Raw genomic sequence first — 16,440 nt, 5'->3', positions numbered from 1 at the left:
CACTCCAGACCGTGAGTGGAGACCAAGGCGCCCCACCTGAGCCAGCGCAAGCGGGGCAGGCAGAGGCAGCAGTGGCACAGAAACGCACGAGGTGAGCAGTTGCAGCTGTGACCTTTCATGCTCTGGACTGGCAGACTCCAAGTTCCCCAAGGGCCTAAGGTCCTACTGGCACTGGGGGACTGCATGTGCCCGACCCTGGCTGAGTAGGCCAAGGAACGAAGGCTCTTCTAAGCCAAGCCTCTCTATTCCTTCTTTATAATCAAGGAGCTTTCGATTACAGCATTTTCCTCTTTAGAGAAAACCTCAATGCAAGAGGCTTATAATCTCCACTGTGTTCTGGGGGGCACCATTCTGAGACTGTCAGGGCCCCTGGGTTGAAGGCAACACGTGCTGTAGGGGGCTGGGCATGCAGCCTGGCATGGAGCCTGGGGACTAGAGGGAAGATTGGACAAAGACCCCAGAGCCTTACTTTCCCTGGCCTATTTCAATCCAAACCACTCAGGACTGACCGCTCACACACAGCTGCCTCTGGGCACAAGCCTTTTCTTTTTCAAACACTTAATACACTGCAACCTAGCCACCACCCCTGCCCTCCCAACCGCTGAAAAATGAAAGCTGGCTTCAAAACATCTGACAGCTAAGAAGGCTGGAGAATGAAAACGTGGGTGGCACAACAGTAAACTCCGAATAAGGCACGAGGGAGTCCTAAAGGAGGCAACTGCCTCCTGGCAAGAACTCCTCTCTCTGTCCCCCCTCCCCGCACCGGATCAAAGGGGAGAAAAGTGGGGACAGGGGCCGCCCAGCAGAAAAATTAGGGGAAGAAACCTCAAAAGCAGTGGGTCTCCAAGGTGTGCTATCCACAGAGCATGAGTAAGGTCTAGGAGGGGCTGGGAAACCAGAGCTGCAGGGGTGGCTGGGAGGACAGTTCCACCCCAGTGAGAACAAGACAGGATGGCTGGGCGGCTCATGCTGATGCTGGCTGCCCCGGGGGCCCCCACTGTTGCGTTACAGAAGTCTTTGGCTCATGAATGCAAACACAGCTAGGGAGTCCCTATTTTGAGGACAAAAGAGACAAGCCCAAAGGTGGGGGGAGCCCTGGTCACATGAAAGCAATAGAAAGCTCTCTGCTGGGATCTTAACTGGCACAGAAGAGCTTCTAGCGGATCCTGAGGTGTTCATTCATTTTTCCCAGCTGAGAACATATCATGTGGCTACTGGGGCAACAGTGGAGAGAATAAGGTGGCCAGAGCCCCTACACTCAGGGAGCTAGAACAGTCTAGCACTAAATATGTTGATTCTTTTTCTGGGACGGAGCAGTTTCTGCTGCAGACCTAAGTAAGACCCAGTCCAGCCCTAACTCCCCAAACTCTGGCTCCCAGGAAGACAAATATAAACATTTCCCTTGAGTTCCAGAATCCTGGGTAGTCTAGCACTGCTTGGATGCTCTTTCATCCAGAGAAGCAGTGCACGTTGCGGATGGGAGAATTTGCGGCAAAAACGGCAGCATAAACTAACCAAAGAGACAACTTGCAGGCTGATAAAAGGAGACAAGTCCTTAGAGGCCGCCTAGTTGGGTGGTTTCCCAAATGCACTGCCTAGTGCTTCCTCAAGGGGGTAGGTGGGTGTGGGAGTGGAGCCGAAGAGAGGAGGCCCCCGTTGTCTCTTTCCTAGTTCATGTCTGACAACTTCTACACGTCCAACTTCCTTTCAGAGAGAACACTTGGGCCCGAAGGGGAACACATTTGTCCAGGAACATAAAAAGAGCCGGGAGCAGTTAAGTGTTCCCTTGGTTAGAAACACAAATCAGCCAGAGAATAATGGAGGGGAGGAGGGGAACCAAGATACGAGTGTGCAGACTAGCAATGATTTAACCCAGGCAGTGGCTGCCTAGGCCTTCCGGTTTCCCCGGGATGTGCCCCCCACTTCCTGTGGCCCGGGACCTGCCTCCCCTGGCAAAGACTAACACAGATCTGGGACTCAAGCTGCCATTCTGGGTGCTGAGAGAAGCCTGGCTCCTGCTCTGGCTGAGACAGTCTCTCCACAGGCCCTGGCCTAGGGCAGTCTGAGCCAAGTCCTTGAAAACAGGGATTTTTTTTTTTTTTCTTTCCCTTAAGTGTGCTGGGGGGAGGGGTGGGAGCAGACGAAGGCCTCTCTGTGAGATCAATACAGTAATTATGTTGGACAAGCTCTTCGGACTAACTTCAGGGAAAATTCAGACCAGCATCATGAATGAGAAAGTGTGAAGACACAGCATGGGAAGAGCCAACATGTCACTTCTGCTTGTGGGATGGAGGCCATTTGGCAGTAGGATCTGCTTCTTCGGGGATCATGCTCTTGCCTCTCCTGGGAGGGATACAGCAAAGGCTTGGGGCAGTAATGGCGGGTCCTGGTACTGAAGGCAGACCAGTGTTACCTAGAAGGTGACATACCACTCCTGGCAAGTCACTATGAGATGAATTCTGCAACCTCCTTCTTCCCCAAATCTCATGAGGCTCAGAAAAGATACTTAAATCTTACCATATGAAGAAATGTCACCAATTCGTCTGAAACGCATGCATTTTTGGAAAAGTGATGTGCTTTGGTTAGCACTATGCTATACTCATTCGATAAAACTGGTCCTGTGGTTTATCTGCTGGGGAAGGGGAAACAGAAATGCCGGCTCCATGTACTTCGACTCGTGAATAATATTTTTCACTAAAGTCTCAAGAGGTAAATAAAAAATGAAAAACACGTGATTCTTCTGCATTGCATCGTGCTCCCTGGTGCCCCCACAGCCCTGCCTCTGAAGCTCACGACACCTGTTCCTGATGATCTTGGCAATGACAATCAAAACATCGGAAGCTCCCCTCTAGAGCAGGACCTGCCCATCACAAAGACATAAATCTTCAACACACATTCTAAACGTGTTTCAAATACCTTTCAACATGACCCTGCAAACAAACAGAATCGAGGCAGCTTACGGCTTGGCCATTAGCTTCTTTTTCCTTACCGGCCAAGAGGAAAGATTTATGTAACAGGATGATTGAACACCTGTCCAGTCATGATTTTAGCTCTAAGGGCTTCCAGCATAAGGTGCACGCTGAAGTTCTGAGGGGGTGCGGGGCAGCTTGGCTATGTGGCTGCATGATGCCTTTTATTATTATTTTTTTAAAGATTTTTTAATTTACTTGACAGAGAGACACAGCAAGAGAGGGAACACAAGCAGGGGGAGTGGGAGAGGGAGAAGCAGGCTTTCCACTGAACAGGGAGCCTGATGCGGGGCTCGATTCCAGGACCCTGGGATCATGACCTGAGCTGAAGGCAGACGCTTAACGACTGAGCCACCCAGGCGCCCCTCCATGACCCCTTTTAGAAGACTTGTGGAAAAGATTCCATGGCATTCACTCACATAGAGTTTTTTTTCTAATTACAAAGAATACTACAAAGCATTTTACCCCAGTGACGTTTATTACTGCTTGATCTTCAGTGTGGGAGGGTAAACAAGGCAGCAAATACTGCCCCCTTCTAAGAGACGGGGAAACTAAGACAAAGCAAAGTAACTTTGCTTAGTTTCAAGATAAATGGTAGAATCATCTGGAACCAGGTGACACGACTTCTCAAACTTGCCATTTCAACACCCACCTACACATGTATGTGCTGTACCGACCAGCTGGCAGACTCCTTGGCCCAATTAACAGCCAGACCTAAAAACAAAAGGTCTGGCGTGTAGGAGATGGAGAGGCAGTTTTGTGTGTGTACTAGACTCTTGACCTGGCACGGAGTCCGTGAAATATCTAAGTGCTAAGATGTATGAATGTTTACAGTTTGTATTTTAACGAACAAAGCATCCCAATAATGCTGATGATCAAATCCCCAGCAATACTGGGGTCCACACGATGTCTGGGGCTTGGGGCGGTGAACCGTTAGCCTTCAGAATCAGAGATGTAGCTGGTGACACAACCCTGTGCCTTGGAGGTGGGCGTGGGACACAAGGCGTTGGCAAAGGGGTGATAATCTCCTTAAAATGAAAATGCTGGCTTTTCATCACACTGAACTCTGTTCACAGTCCGCTTTAACACTGAGCAAACAGAACATTACAATGCCAGAGAGAAAGGATGTGATACTCCTCCATGATTCAGTAACAGGAAGGACAGGCTTTAATGCTCATTTCACTTCAGTAGCTTGTTTAGACAGAGATAAATCATCCCTCGGGCATTTGAAAAGGGTTCTTCAGTACCAGAATCAGCTTCAAATATTAACCAGGATCTGATCAACAAGTCCCTGACTGCACAGACCACTCACTGGAGAGTTAAAGTAACAAACAAATTCACTCTGGATTAGGATTTCACGGAAATAAAGGGACACTCATTTCTTTTTAATTTTGCAGAAAGGTAAGAGTAATTCTAAACAAGGCTCATTAATACACAGGAAGATGTCCCCAGGGACTGAAGATGTCCAAATGGCAACTGTATTTCAGGTAATGTCAACAAACTGTCCCAGTGTGGTCTGTAGTACACAGTAGTTTGGGCTTAACGAGTGGTCAGAAATATAAGGGGGACAATCTCAGGCTTCATAATACCTTCTACCAAGAACTGCTTTGATGCACGGCATAAAAAAGCTGATGGAGAGTCTCTGCGCTTTAGTGTGGTCACAGCCCATAAGACAACTGGTCTCTACATATTTGTAAATACAAAGCCAAGAACTGGGTTTTAGATTATACCTTGTACCTGTTTTCTCTGCACAAAGTGCGAGGGTGGCAGTGCAATGACACTAAACACATGCATACATCTCTTTGTAACTCTGCCTACTGGGGGCGGGAAAGAGGTCTGAGGTCCCAGGCCCCAGGTCCAGGCTTCTCAACCTCTAAGAGCATAGGAGTGGCCTGTGGGTGCAGATCTCGTCTGTCTGGGGCCCACGCTCCTGCATTTAAGTAATCTCTACACCCAACGTGGGCCTCAAAATCACGACCGTGAGGTCGAGTCACACAATCTACCAGCTGAGCCAGCTAGGTACCCTACCCTGCCTGACCTCCTGCATTTTTTTTTCGCCCCTAAGATTTGAGCGCGAGCGAGCGAGCAGGGAGCCCAACATGGGGCTCAGATCCCGGGACTCCAGAATCACGACCCAAGCTGAAGGCAGATGCTTCACTGCCTGAGCCACCCAGGCGCCCGTCCTGCATTTTTTTTTTTTTTTAAAGATTTTATTTATTTATTTGAGAGAGAGAGAATGAGAGATAGAGAGCACGAGAGGGAAGAGGGTCAGAGGGAGAAGCAGACTCCCCGCTGAGCAGGGAGCCCAATGCGGGACTCGATCCCGGGACTCCAGGATCATGACCTGAGCCGAAGGCAGTCGCTTAACCAACTGAGCCACCCAGGCGCCCCCATCCTGCATTTCCAATAAAGCTTCGCAGCACCGCAGCTGATGTGTAGCGCTGGTCGGACAGGGAAGTTGTTGGGGCAAGAGGAAGACCGCTGCCTCCTACTGGACCCAGCCCACTCCCACCCCTGGGCAGTTAATAAGGGAGCCACTACAGAGACTGGCTTGTCATCCTGAAGACTTCCAAAAGGCTGTTATTTTGTATCACTGCGTAAGGGGAAAAGACTCAAGTAATACGTTTTAAAACTGTCATAAACAGCAAATTGGAAAAAAGAAATCAGATTTCTGGGGGCTATAGACATGTCTGTGTCAGTCCCCAGAAAGAACAACTTTCAGCCGAATAGCTGCTTTGTAGGGAAAGGGAAGCTGCTCCGCTGAGCACTAAGTGAACTTGTTCACAAGTCTTTACCTTAGGAAAGAGTAAGTTGCTTGGTGTGTTAATACTTTTATGTTCCAGCTTCATTTCTTTGGAGGGAAATAAAAGACTGGGACTTAAAACTCAGTATTCGCTATCTGCAATCTCAACTCCAAGTCCACTCCCTATGCTGACGGACCTCAAGGCGGGAACAGCTGGTTCCTAGGATGGCTTTCAAGGGTCCTGTGTGCAGCTCTCACTCTCCCACAAAGGCTCATTAAACATCCCCCCCCCGACCTTGTCAGGGGGCAGACTGGAGACATTGCAAACACAGAGGGGAAACACAAGCAAGAAGTCATAATTTTACCAAACAGCCATAATTATTCAGATAAAAATAGCCATTCAAAACGGATCTGCCAAGGTTACCGATCCTTACATTGAAACCTGCCTCCCCCATCATTTAGTTTAAATTTTCAGCGAGAAAAGAGAGGGTGGAGCGTAGCACAAACCAAGGATTTAAAAAAAGTGTTTGCAATAAAGATGCCTGAGTCAGCATCTCTGCCCCAAACATGTACATACACTCAGCAGAAAACAGTGGAACCCACCCCCCAATATTCTTAAGAATGTTGTTTTGGTTATGTTCTACTAATAATGATAATCCTGAGTTGGATAAAACAACACACCCCAGGGGCGCCTGGGTGGCTCAGTCGTTAAGCATCTGCCTTCGGCTCAGGTCATGATCCCAGGCTCCTGGGATTAAGCCCAGCATCGGGCTCCCTGCTCAGCGGGGAGCCTGCTTCTCCCTCTCCCAATCCCCGCCCTGCTTGTGTTCCACCTCTCGCTGTGTCTCTGTCAAATAAATAAATAAAATCTTTAAAAAAAAAACCAAAAAACACACCCCATCCATGCACTTTTTTTCCCTTGTTTAAACAAAGTGATTTAAAAGCTCCTTTCTGGGCATTTCAGAAGAATGCTTTCAAAAAGAGAAGCAAGATCCAAGAAACGGTAGACTTGGGAGAATGGGAAGAATAAATTCTTATAAAAAACGTTGTTATCCAAACATACTTAGTCCACCATACTCTTCTTCTAAGATGGTCAGATTTTTGAGAAGTGCAAGGTGTACTTGATCTCCCAATTCTGAATGAAGAGCCAAACTGGAGGAAGGTGCTTATCACAGGTACTACACATTCGTCATCCTTTCTGAATGCAGGAAGCCAAGGCACTGAAGCCCAGACACCATCCCTCGCTCCCTGCAGGGGACAGGCAGGTGCCTCGTCCTTGACCCAACACTAAGAGAGGGACCGGTGGACTGTGTGTAGGGTGAGTGTGCTGGAGCCGACGCAGAGAGGAGGCTAATCTGAAGACAATGTTCCACAGTTACAGCAAGTTCTTCACTTTCATGCTTTATTGAAAGTAAAATATGAATCAAAGACAGGTATTGGTAAGCAGGTTATGTCTCTAAAGAATTACTTTTTAGTTCAGAGCAGAATGTTGTCCCATCTACTGTGATACAAATCCTTTATGGACCAATGCATCTGGTATGAAACTCGAGCAAGGAAATATAACAGAACTTTATTCCCTCCCGTGACTATAAATCTCATATGTAAACATGATTTACTGTTACTGCTACTAAACTGGTTCGATCTGTACTTGTCCCCTCCCACCCACCACCCTCCCTTAAATATAAAATTTGAAACATTTCCTTCAAGTCTGATGTCCTTCAGTGCAATCTGCTTTATTTGACATAAGGCATTTGGGACAGTCACTTCGGAATAGTTCTCTGCCTTTTGGAAGAGTCATAGAATGGTTTAATTCTTAAATCCACCTTTTCGGTAATGCCCTAACATGCCAAACTTCTCTCTTCCCTTCTGGTCATTTCTTTAGAAGTCAGCAAGTATTCAAAAGATTAATGTCCAAGAAGACCAGTACCTGGGAAAAGAAACACACGTGGAGGTACAGTTGTGAACTGAAAATTAAGAGTTCATGTATTCCATTTGCCAAGAACGCATCATCAACAGGGAATATCCAATTTAACAAATGAACACAGCAGCCCCTTGACGTTGAAGACAAGGAAAAATATCAGCAGACTCCAGGCTTTCAGCTAAATCACATTTCTGCTGAAAGCCATGTGTTTCCTACGCGGTATCTTCACACACGTTAATCAGATTTTACTGATGCTTTCATTTGATGGCCGTTTCTCATAAAGAAATTTTTTGCTTTGTTTTGTTTTAACCACATCAGGAGTTTCTTTGTAGTGGTAACGTGTAGACAACAAAGCTGCACTGACAGGAAGGCTTTATTTAGGCCAGTAGCTGCGCTCACTCATTTGCTTTAGCAAAGAACCCCTGGTATCTGATTCAAATTCATTCCTTGGCAGAATCACAAGCTGCCACGGACCTCTGGAGTGAGCCAAAAAGATTCAAGATGGCAACAGTTAAATCTGTAAATATCAAAGGTCTGTATTTGACAAATTAACAAATGTTATTGGCATACACAACTATAGTGGCCATGAGGGGACAACACTCCACTGTGTCTCCATCCAAAGTAATAATCCAAGAAATGCCCGGATTCTCAACAGACTGACGAAACCTTTTCACTGAACCGGATATAATGCAGCAAATTCCTTTCCTCTAATTCTTACCAGTGATACACAAACTGTTTTCCTCTAAGATGAGACTGGTAGAGGAACTGGGAACAGGCAAATATAAATGTCGAAATGCCAGTAGCTAATCCCCCAACCTTGCCACCGGCCCTGCCCCTCCAAATGAGAAAGGGAAAGCAGAATGGACATCTGGCAGGAGATACTGTGAACACACAGGCCCTATCTCAGGCCTGAGTGCTGAAAAAGATAATGAAGCTGCTTGAATAAAAAATGCATTTAACTAAAATTAATTTCAGTCATGAGACTCAGATTGAATTAAATTTTAAAATCAAATTATGGCCTTCGCTTTAAGAGAAAATTACAGTAGGACTCTGACATTCATGAACAAAACATGACAAATGTAACTTACCTTTAAACCCTTCTTCCGGCATACATACTAGAAAAAAAGAAAGAGACAGAGAAAAAAAATAATTCCAAAATGAAAAAACTGCTGAGACAGACAACAGTAAGGTCACTTCGATGCCTAAAGACAAAAAGTTTAAAATAACTTCTAATTACCTTACTCACCCATAATCATTACCTTTGAAGTTTTGGGTGAGAATAAAGTCTTTCTGTTTTGTTTTATTTTCAAAGCAATACAGGTCCATCATTTGAAAAGTCAAATATAGCAGAGAAATGGTTGTAACTGGAGAGAGCTTTTGTAGGACACCAGGGGAGGTAGGCCTGGAGAAAGCCATGTGATGCCCTCTGGAGCTGCTCTCCCCCGCCTCCCTCCATTCCCACACTCTAGAACGAACCACCTTAGACTCGGGCAGCGCTTTCTTCTGCACTTTACTTCCAGATAATATGCTTACTCAGTTCACCCTTGGAACAACTCGGGGTTGGAGGCACTGGCTCACTGCATGGTCAAAAATCTACATTTAGCTTTGGACTCCCCCAAAAGTTGCCTGGAAGCTTTCCTGAGAACAGTCATGCAACACAAATTTTGTATCTTGTATGTATTATAGACCGTATTCTTACAATCCAGTAAGCTAATGAAAAAAAAATGTTACTATTCTTTTTTAAACATTGAAGAGAGAAGAGGGCAACTGGGGGAGGGACAGAGGAAGAGGGAGAGAGAGAACCCTAAAGCAGACTCAGCCTTGATCCCAGAGCCCTGAGATCATGACCCGAGCCGAAGTCAAGACAAGCTTAACCGATGGAGCCACCCAGGCGCCCTGAGAAAAATGTTAAAAAAAAAAAAAATCTTAAGAGAAAATACATTTACAGTGCTGTACGTACACTTACTGAAAAACAAAAACCATGTATGAGTGGACCTTCACAGTTCAAAGCCATGTTGTTCAAGGGTCAACTATATTGTTACTTCCTAACTTTAGATGATATCTACTAACTTCCTCAACAAAAGATAAACATTTAGTTTGTCTACCAGCTCTTACGTGTCACTGGCCCCCTAACCCATCTGTCATACAGAGAGAGATAATTTTCAAGCCAGTGGGTCTCCGGTATGCAACTCCATGAACAGGGCCCACAGTCGAACCCCTTCATGTACCTTGGTTATATTTACTGTTTTGTAGGACTTTTTTTTTTTTTTTTTTTTTGGTCTTGGTAACTGCTACCTTATTTATGACTTCCATTTTCTCTGTACCATCTCCAATTCAAGCAGAAGCTCTTTTAAAAACGTGTAAACCTCGAGACAGCCACCCATCACTTCCATGTTGCCCCACGGACACCCTCCGCCCCTGGCTGTGATCTGGACTGGGGATACTCACGCCACCTGCCACACAGCTTCTCTTCCAGGATTTCCCTTCACCATCTTCTAGGGCATTTTTCCTATGTTGGATCCCTACTTTTTTGTTCCACCATTCAAATCTTTCTTGACTTACACTCTTGCTTCAGAGGAACACACCCTTCCATAGGATCTTGGCCAACGGTGCACGGGAGAGAAGTGTTTTGAGGCCTCACATGTGTTCACAAAGAGCCATCACATGTGAGGGCAGAATAAAGTCTGTCTAGTTGTAGAATTCTGACTGGAATTCAATTTTCCTCAGAAGCCTGTGGGCACAGCTCCATGCACCTGTCTTCCTGACTCTTTATCCTATGAATGTGACTCATTTTCCTTTGCATCTCTGGATGTTTTTAGGATCCTCCCAACCCTAGATTTTTCTCTTATGGTACCACGCCCTTGGTGCAATCATTTTTTAATTTCAGGAATCCCTTTCTGTTCTCTGAATGTTCCTTCTATCTAGCCCCCTGGCTATGTGGTCTCTCTGTATTACGTATACTTAATTTTTAAGCTTCCTTATGCTTTCTGCATCAACTGCTTCCTCTGGGTTCCTTTTTTTTTTTAGTCTGCTGACAGACAACTTTCGGTTCCATGCTCTCAATCCTCTACTGCATGGTGGTCTGGAGCTGCCTCTCCTACCTACTGAAGTGTGAGGACTCTGTTCAGGGGGTGCTGGGGGGGCTTCCCTGAAGGGTACCTGGAAGATGAACCACTTTATAAAAATAGACATCTGTAGGTGACTTCCTTGAATTGGCCACTATCCCCCGAGTGGGATCTCCTCCCTCCTGTGTGGGAGGTAGAGGTAGCTGCCAGCTTCTGAACAAAAAGCTAGGGGTACTCTCCCTATGTGCTACGAACAGCCTCATTCTCACCTCTGTGGTTTAAGTTGTTCGAAGAGCTGAGACGCACACCCTCGGTGGGCGCATGAGGCACAGGTGGGGGAAGGAGCAGTGACAGGTTGTCAAGGAGGGGCTGTTGAGCGGTCGCCCTCCTTCTGGTCACAGGCTCTGCAATCTGAATCAACTTTGCTTCTTGCAGACCTCTTCCATCTGCAGACTTACCTGTGAGCCGGTTTCCTCAGGTCAGCTAAATAATTACTACTCTTCTCGGCTTTCCATTTCCCCAATTTTTGTACGCACCTTTCTCTTTCTCTGAGCTTCTAAGATAAACGCTGTAAGATCCCACCCTATCAACACACAGAACTTTTTTCAAAGTTAAAAGTAAAAGCTGCATTAGGTATAATGCCCCCTCATTCTAACAAGTTAGGCAAGAAATTCCTCCAACAAGTTTGTCTTTACCTTGCATGACGTCATCCATTGCGGCATAATCCGCAATTGGCTCATCAGCCTAGGAAGACAAAGAAAAACAATTCAAAACCTCGGGGACCGACAGCCTGGAGCAGGAGCAGGCCAGAACCTCGTCACAAGGGTCGGGCCCAGGAGGCGACGAGTGTCTGGCTACAGACAAAGATGCAAAGCACTAGTAGAGAACAGGCTTCGGGCACAGCCAGCGATGTCCAGGACTAACAGAGGATGCCGCTGCCAACAATGTAGGTCTAGACCCATCACCGTCAAAACTGTACATTATCTGTGTCACTGTTTTCCTGCTCCTAAAAACACTTTTCGAAATGGAAATGTTTAGATCCCCTGAGATTTCTAAACGCAGATTGAAATGATAGGAGCTAGGAAGCCAGCGGTGACGGTGACAGAGTGAGTTAGGTGGAAACCAAGTCAGACTGGTTCCCCAAAAATAGGTTAGCTGAAAAAGACATTTGTATCCATCCTCACACCAGGAACAGAGCACCCCTTGCCTCTTCAGGATGGAAGCCAACACAGAGCGCAAGCCTGCGGCAGGATGAGCTGCACGGGTGGAGGCCAATGACCAGCGTGGACTCTAGCTGCCCGCCTGAAGTGCAAGCCCTTTGATTAAAATGGGCTGTTTCGAGAATTTTGGACCTAGGAGGGTCCTTAAGGACTTGGCAACTTTAGGTTTTCAAAATAATTCCACAGAACCTACAGTTGCAAGACAAGCAAAAGGGGAAGAGAAGGAGGGGTGGGTGGTAGGAGGGGGGTGCGCGGATATGTGAAGGAGTGGGGATGGATGTGCCTCCCCGTTTCAGGGCCTAACTGGATCTCCACAGAACTAAGGCTTCAGGGTATGAAAAGCATGCATTTCACAGTTCAAAAACCTGACAAAGCTTCTACCACAGTGGTGTCTGGCACAGTGGGGATACTTCTAGCTGAGAAACCAAAGAGGCAAAGGGAAGTGATGAAACCCAGCCCGTAGGGAGGGAGTAAGGCAAGAACTGGGCTAAGCGAGGCTGGCTCAATGGCTTTTTTTCTTTGACAACCTCTCAGATAGCCCTCCTTTCTAAAACACTTTCTACCTCTCCTAAATCTACTCCACCCAAAGTCAATCTCCATGGCCTGAACAAGAATCCCATTAAGACAACCAAAAGTATTTTGACTGTTGTGGCCAAACCTCGTGTCTTATATTTGTTTCCTAGCTTGACTGGCTGGTACTTCTAAGATGAAGGAAAAGAGAGGATGCTTTCACAGAAGTATGGTTAAGTAATTCTGCTGATCCAGAAGTTTCGGCAGAGCCTGAATCTGTATCTATTATTTTTAACAAAAATTATGAAAACCCCACAAGAACCAACGACGTCTGGACCTCCTCTCAGTCTCTTGTGGCTCAGCCAGAGCTGGAGAATCCAGAAGCCAGCAAAAACTCACGGCACTCGCTTATTACCACACCCTGCTGAGGCCCAGAGGCAACCTTAACCATTGTCACTAGTAGGTTACACATGGGTGGTCATCAAAACCTTCTAGAATTTCCTCAGGTAAGGAGCCGTTACCTACCTTTAACAAAATGACAGATTCGGGAATGACGCCAAGGGTGCCGAGGGTGGCACAGTCGTCACTTAAAATCTTTCCATCGATTGACAGATTCTGGTCAAAAGGAGCAACTGAAAACGCATGCATGATCTGTGCCAATACAAAAGAAAGTCTGTATAAGGCAAAATACTGAGACTTACACCCTATTTGAATAAATGAACACATGAATTCTTTAAAAAAAAAACAAACAAACAAGTCTTCAGACTACAAAAGATACTACTCTTTACAGTCAGCCCACTGGCTACACGCCCACTAAGACTATAATCCTAGCATATCTGGGAACACCCTTAGGAGATCTGCTAGAGAACACTTATACCCACAGATCCTTTTGTGTTTTTTTTTTTTAAGATTTTTTTATTTATTCACTTGAGACACAGAGATACAGAGAGGGCATGAGGAGGGAGAGAAGCAGACTCCCCACTGAGCAGGGAGCCTGATGCGGGGCTCGATTCCAGGACCCCGGGATCATGACCTGAGCCGAAGGCAGACGCCCAACCATCTGAGCCACCCAGGCGCACCCCACAGATCCTTTTGTTTGGCACCTTGCCGCCTCCCCCAGAGGGGGGTGTGGGCAAACTGAAGGAGCAGAGGGTGAAGCACGCTGACAGTTCCTCTGGTTTTAAGTCCTGGGCAAGGAAATCACGGTCACTCTCATCATGCCCCCAGGTACCACATTCTTTTGTCAAGTCAAGTCCAAATTCTTTCATAAGACCATCTTTAAATTAACCAACAGGCCATTTGGATTCTTCTTTCGGTTTTAATTCCTTTAGCAAGCCTAGACTGTGTAATTCAGCCCTTGAGATTGCTGTATATTCTTAAACAGTCTTGCCTCTGTTTTGGAATCAAAACAGGCATTTCTTAAGGGACCATATACCCCGTCCTAATTCAAGCCAATTGTTAAAAATGAAATACATTCAGAAAAAAAAAGTAAATACATTAAGAAACACTGTTATGCATAATACACATTTTTTCAACATCACAAAAATGTCTTATTTTCATCATTTCTGGATAGTAATTACCAGTGGGCGGGCGAGGACGAGTTGGCCTTGGACAGGAGCACACAGGCACCTTCAATGAGAGGTTCTAATTTGTAAACTTCGGAGGGTGAGTTCAAGAATATTCATTTTAGGGGCACATGGGTGGCATAGTCTGTTGAGTGACTCTTGGTTTCAGCACACATTTGAGATCTCAGGGTTGTGAGATCGAGCCCTGCATCGGGCTCTGCGCTAAGTGTGGAGTCGACTTAAGACTCTTGCTCTGGGGCGCCTGGGTGGCTCAGTCGTTAAGTGTCTGCCTTCAGCTCGGGTCATGGTCCCAGGGTCCTGGGATCGAGACCCGCATCAGGCTCCCTGCTCGGCGGGAAGCCTGCCTCTCCCTCTCCCACTCCCCCTGCTTGTGTTCCCTCTGTCGCTGTGTCTCTGTCAAATAAATAAATAAATCTTAAAAAAAAAAAAAGACTCTCTTGCTCTGCCCATCCCCCCTCTAAATCAGAGTATTCATTTTATGCTTCATAACTTATTCAATGCTTCATATATCTTATGACATGTATGTTTTATTGCTCCAATATCTATGATGTTGTGGGAAAACTATTCCACCTTTATACGCACTCTACTCCTCTACTCTCTGATTCTGGAAAGACAAAGCAGATCTGAGCCAACTGTGTGTATAATAGAGCCCAAGAGCTTTTCAAGCCAAGAAGATCATGACCAGAAATGTGATTTTAATAACGGCATACAGAAAAATAGGAACAAGGACAACAACGCTGGCCTCCTCTCTGTTAGGTCAGAATTTTAACTGCACTTAGCAAAAGGATAACAGCTCCTGGAAAACAGATAGAGATGGATCGGGATATGCCTGGGTGGCTCAGTCGGTTAAGTGTCTGCCTTCGGCTCAAGGTCATGATCCCAGGGTCCTGGGATCAAGACCCGCATCGGGCTCCTTGCTCCGGGGGAAGCCTGCTTCTCCCTCTGCCTGCTGCTCCCCCTGCTTGTGTGTGCGCTCGCGCGCTCTGTCAAATAAATAAATAAAATCTTAAAAAAAAAAACCACACACACACAACACAAAAGCCAGAGATGGATCTGTGGTTCATGTGCACTGATATCATCAATGATCTGCCTGTGCATCAATACACGTATTTCTGGTGAGTAAGAAGTACTACCAGGACACTTCTACCAAAGCCAGCCCAGCACACAGGCAGAAGTAACCAGCCCCGGGTTAACAAAGGAGACCCAGGAGGAAGAAGGAGTTTCAGTGGAGGTGTCCAGGGCCAATTTAATGTGGGCAATGTCACAGCTGCTGGACTGCAGGAACACCTGCTCACATCCCAAAACCCCGTGAGGGTGGACAAAGCAAATACCTCCGGCCACGAGCACACTCACTGAGGGGCTGATGCTCAGTGCTTTATGTTTTGAGGACACAGACAAGGACATTTAATGAACTTCATTCAACAACTAATGACGCTTTTGTTAAGAAGCCACATGAGTTGAATGCTTTGCTCCATGCTGGAAATGTAAAAGTGAGTGAGTAATCCCACCCTGGAGGGGTTCAGAGAGCGAGGGCAGAACGATGTAGCCTAGATGGTGGCAGAAAGCACATGTCAGATCTGGGGAGGACAGAGGAAAGAGTCAGTTGGACAGCTGGAGGCATAGACAGGTCTGTAGAAGGGGGCCGATGGGAGATAAACAAGTACTCACTAGTGAGGAGAAAATGCTCTTTCAGAATGAGGGAATGGGACAGTCAAAGGCATGGATGGAGGCCTTCGGTACAGTAATTCACAAACCATAAAAACGCCTGAGTATAATCACTCTTATATGGGCCTGTTTATCAAGCAGGTGCAGCATCCCTGATCTACGGAGCACACGAGGAACAACGAGAGCCCTGTTCCCTAGCGGGGAGTGGCTCTGGACTGCTTGCTATAGGGCTGGGGTGGTTGGGGTGGGGGTTGCTAAAATAAGGAAACCCAGGGACAGTGGTTTCAGCTGCCAGCCATTTAACCTCTGGGCCAACATTTCCTCCTCTCTACGGCAGGCAACATCACCCGCTCAAAACCTATCTTTGGGAAAATGAAATAATACAATTAAACACCAAACATCTTCTGTGAAAGGAGATGAATCAATTGTACTTCCATTTACTTTACGGTATCAGAGGTGGATGAATTAATAATCAGGGAAAGCAAGCTTCTTAAGGTTTTAAGCAACTGTAAATGGGCTTGTCCAGAATAAAACATTTACAATTTTACAAAGGTTGTCCTCCTATTAACTTGGAAATGTAATATCCCTCAGAGGAAAGGCTCCATGAAATATATATAAAAAAAAAGGGCATCACATACTTAAAAAAAAAAAAAAAAAAAAAACAACTCACGACCACCACTATTGGAAATGTAATATCCCTCAAAGGCTCCATGAAATAAAAAAAAAAAAAAAAAAAAAAAGCATTACATACTTAAAAAAAA

General features: G+C 46.1%; 1 protein-coding gene across 4 annotated transcripts in view; it reads right to left on the bottom strand.

Moving 5' to 3' along the window:
- Positions 1 to 7,097: 7,097 nt before the first annotated feature.
- USP48 (ubiquitin specific peptidase 48) overlaps positions 7,098 to 16,440 on the bottom strand; it is a 93,193-nt gene continuing 83,850 nt past the window's right edge. For all 4 annotated transcript variants that reach the window (XM_028090777.2, XM_028090778.2, XM_028090779.2 and 1 more), the window contains 4 exons: positions 12,954 to 13,079; positions 11,394 to 11,442; positions 8,722 to 8,748; positions 7,098 to 7,639 (listed from right to left, as the gene is read on the bottom strand). In XM_028090777.2, the coding sequence (XP_027946578.1) occupies positions 7,617 to 7,639; positions 8,722 to 8,748; positions 11,394 to 11,442; positions 12,954 to 13,079 (225 nt within the window). In that variant the 3' untranslated portion in view covers positions 7,098 to 7,616. The remainder of the gene's footprint in view (positions 7,640 to 8,721; positions 8,749 to 11,393; positions 11,443 to 12,953; positions 13,080 to 16,440) is intronic.

The sequence above is a fragment of the Eumetopias jubatus genome, unplaced genomic scaffold, assembly GCF_037043125.1.
Source record: "Eumetopias jubatus isolate StellerSeaLion01/CBP00866 unplaced genomic scaffold, mEumJub1_p1.0 scaffold_4, whole genome shotgun sequence".
Lineage (NCBI taxonomy): Eukaryota > Metazoa > Chordata > Mammalia > Carnivora > Otariidae > Eumetopias > Eumetopias jubatus.
Note: the sequence above shows the minus strand (reverse complement) of the source record. Positions and strands in the feature narration are given on the sequence as shown.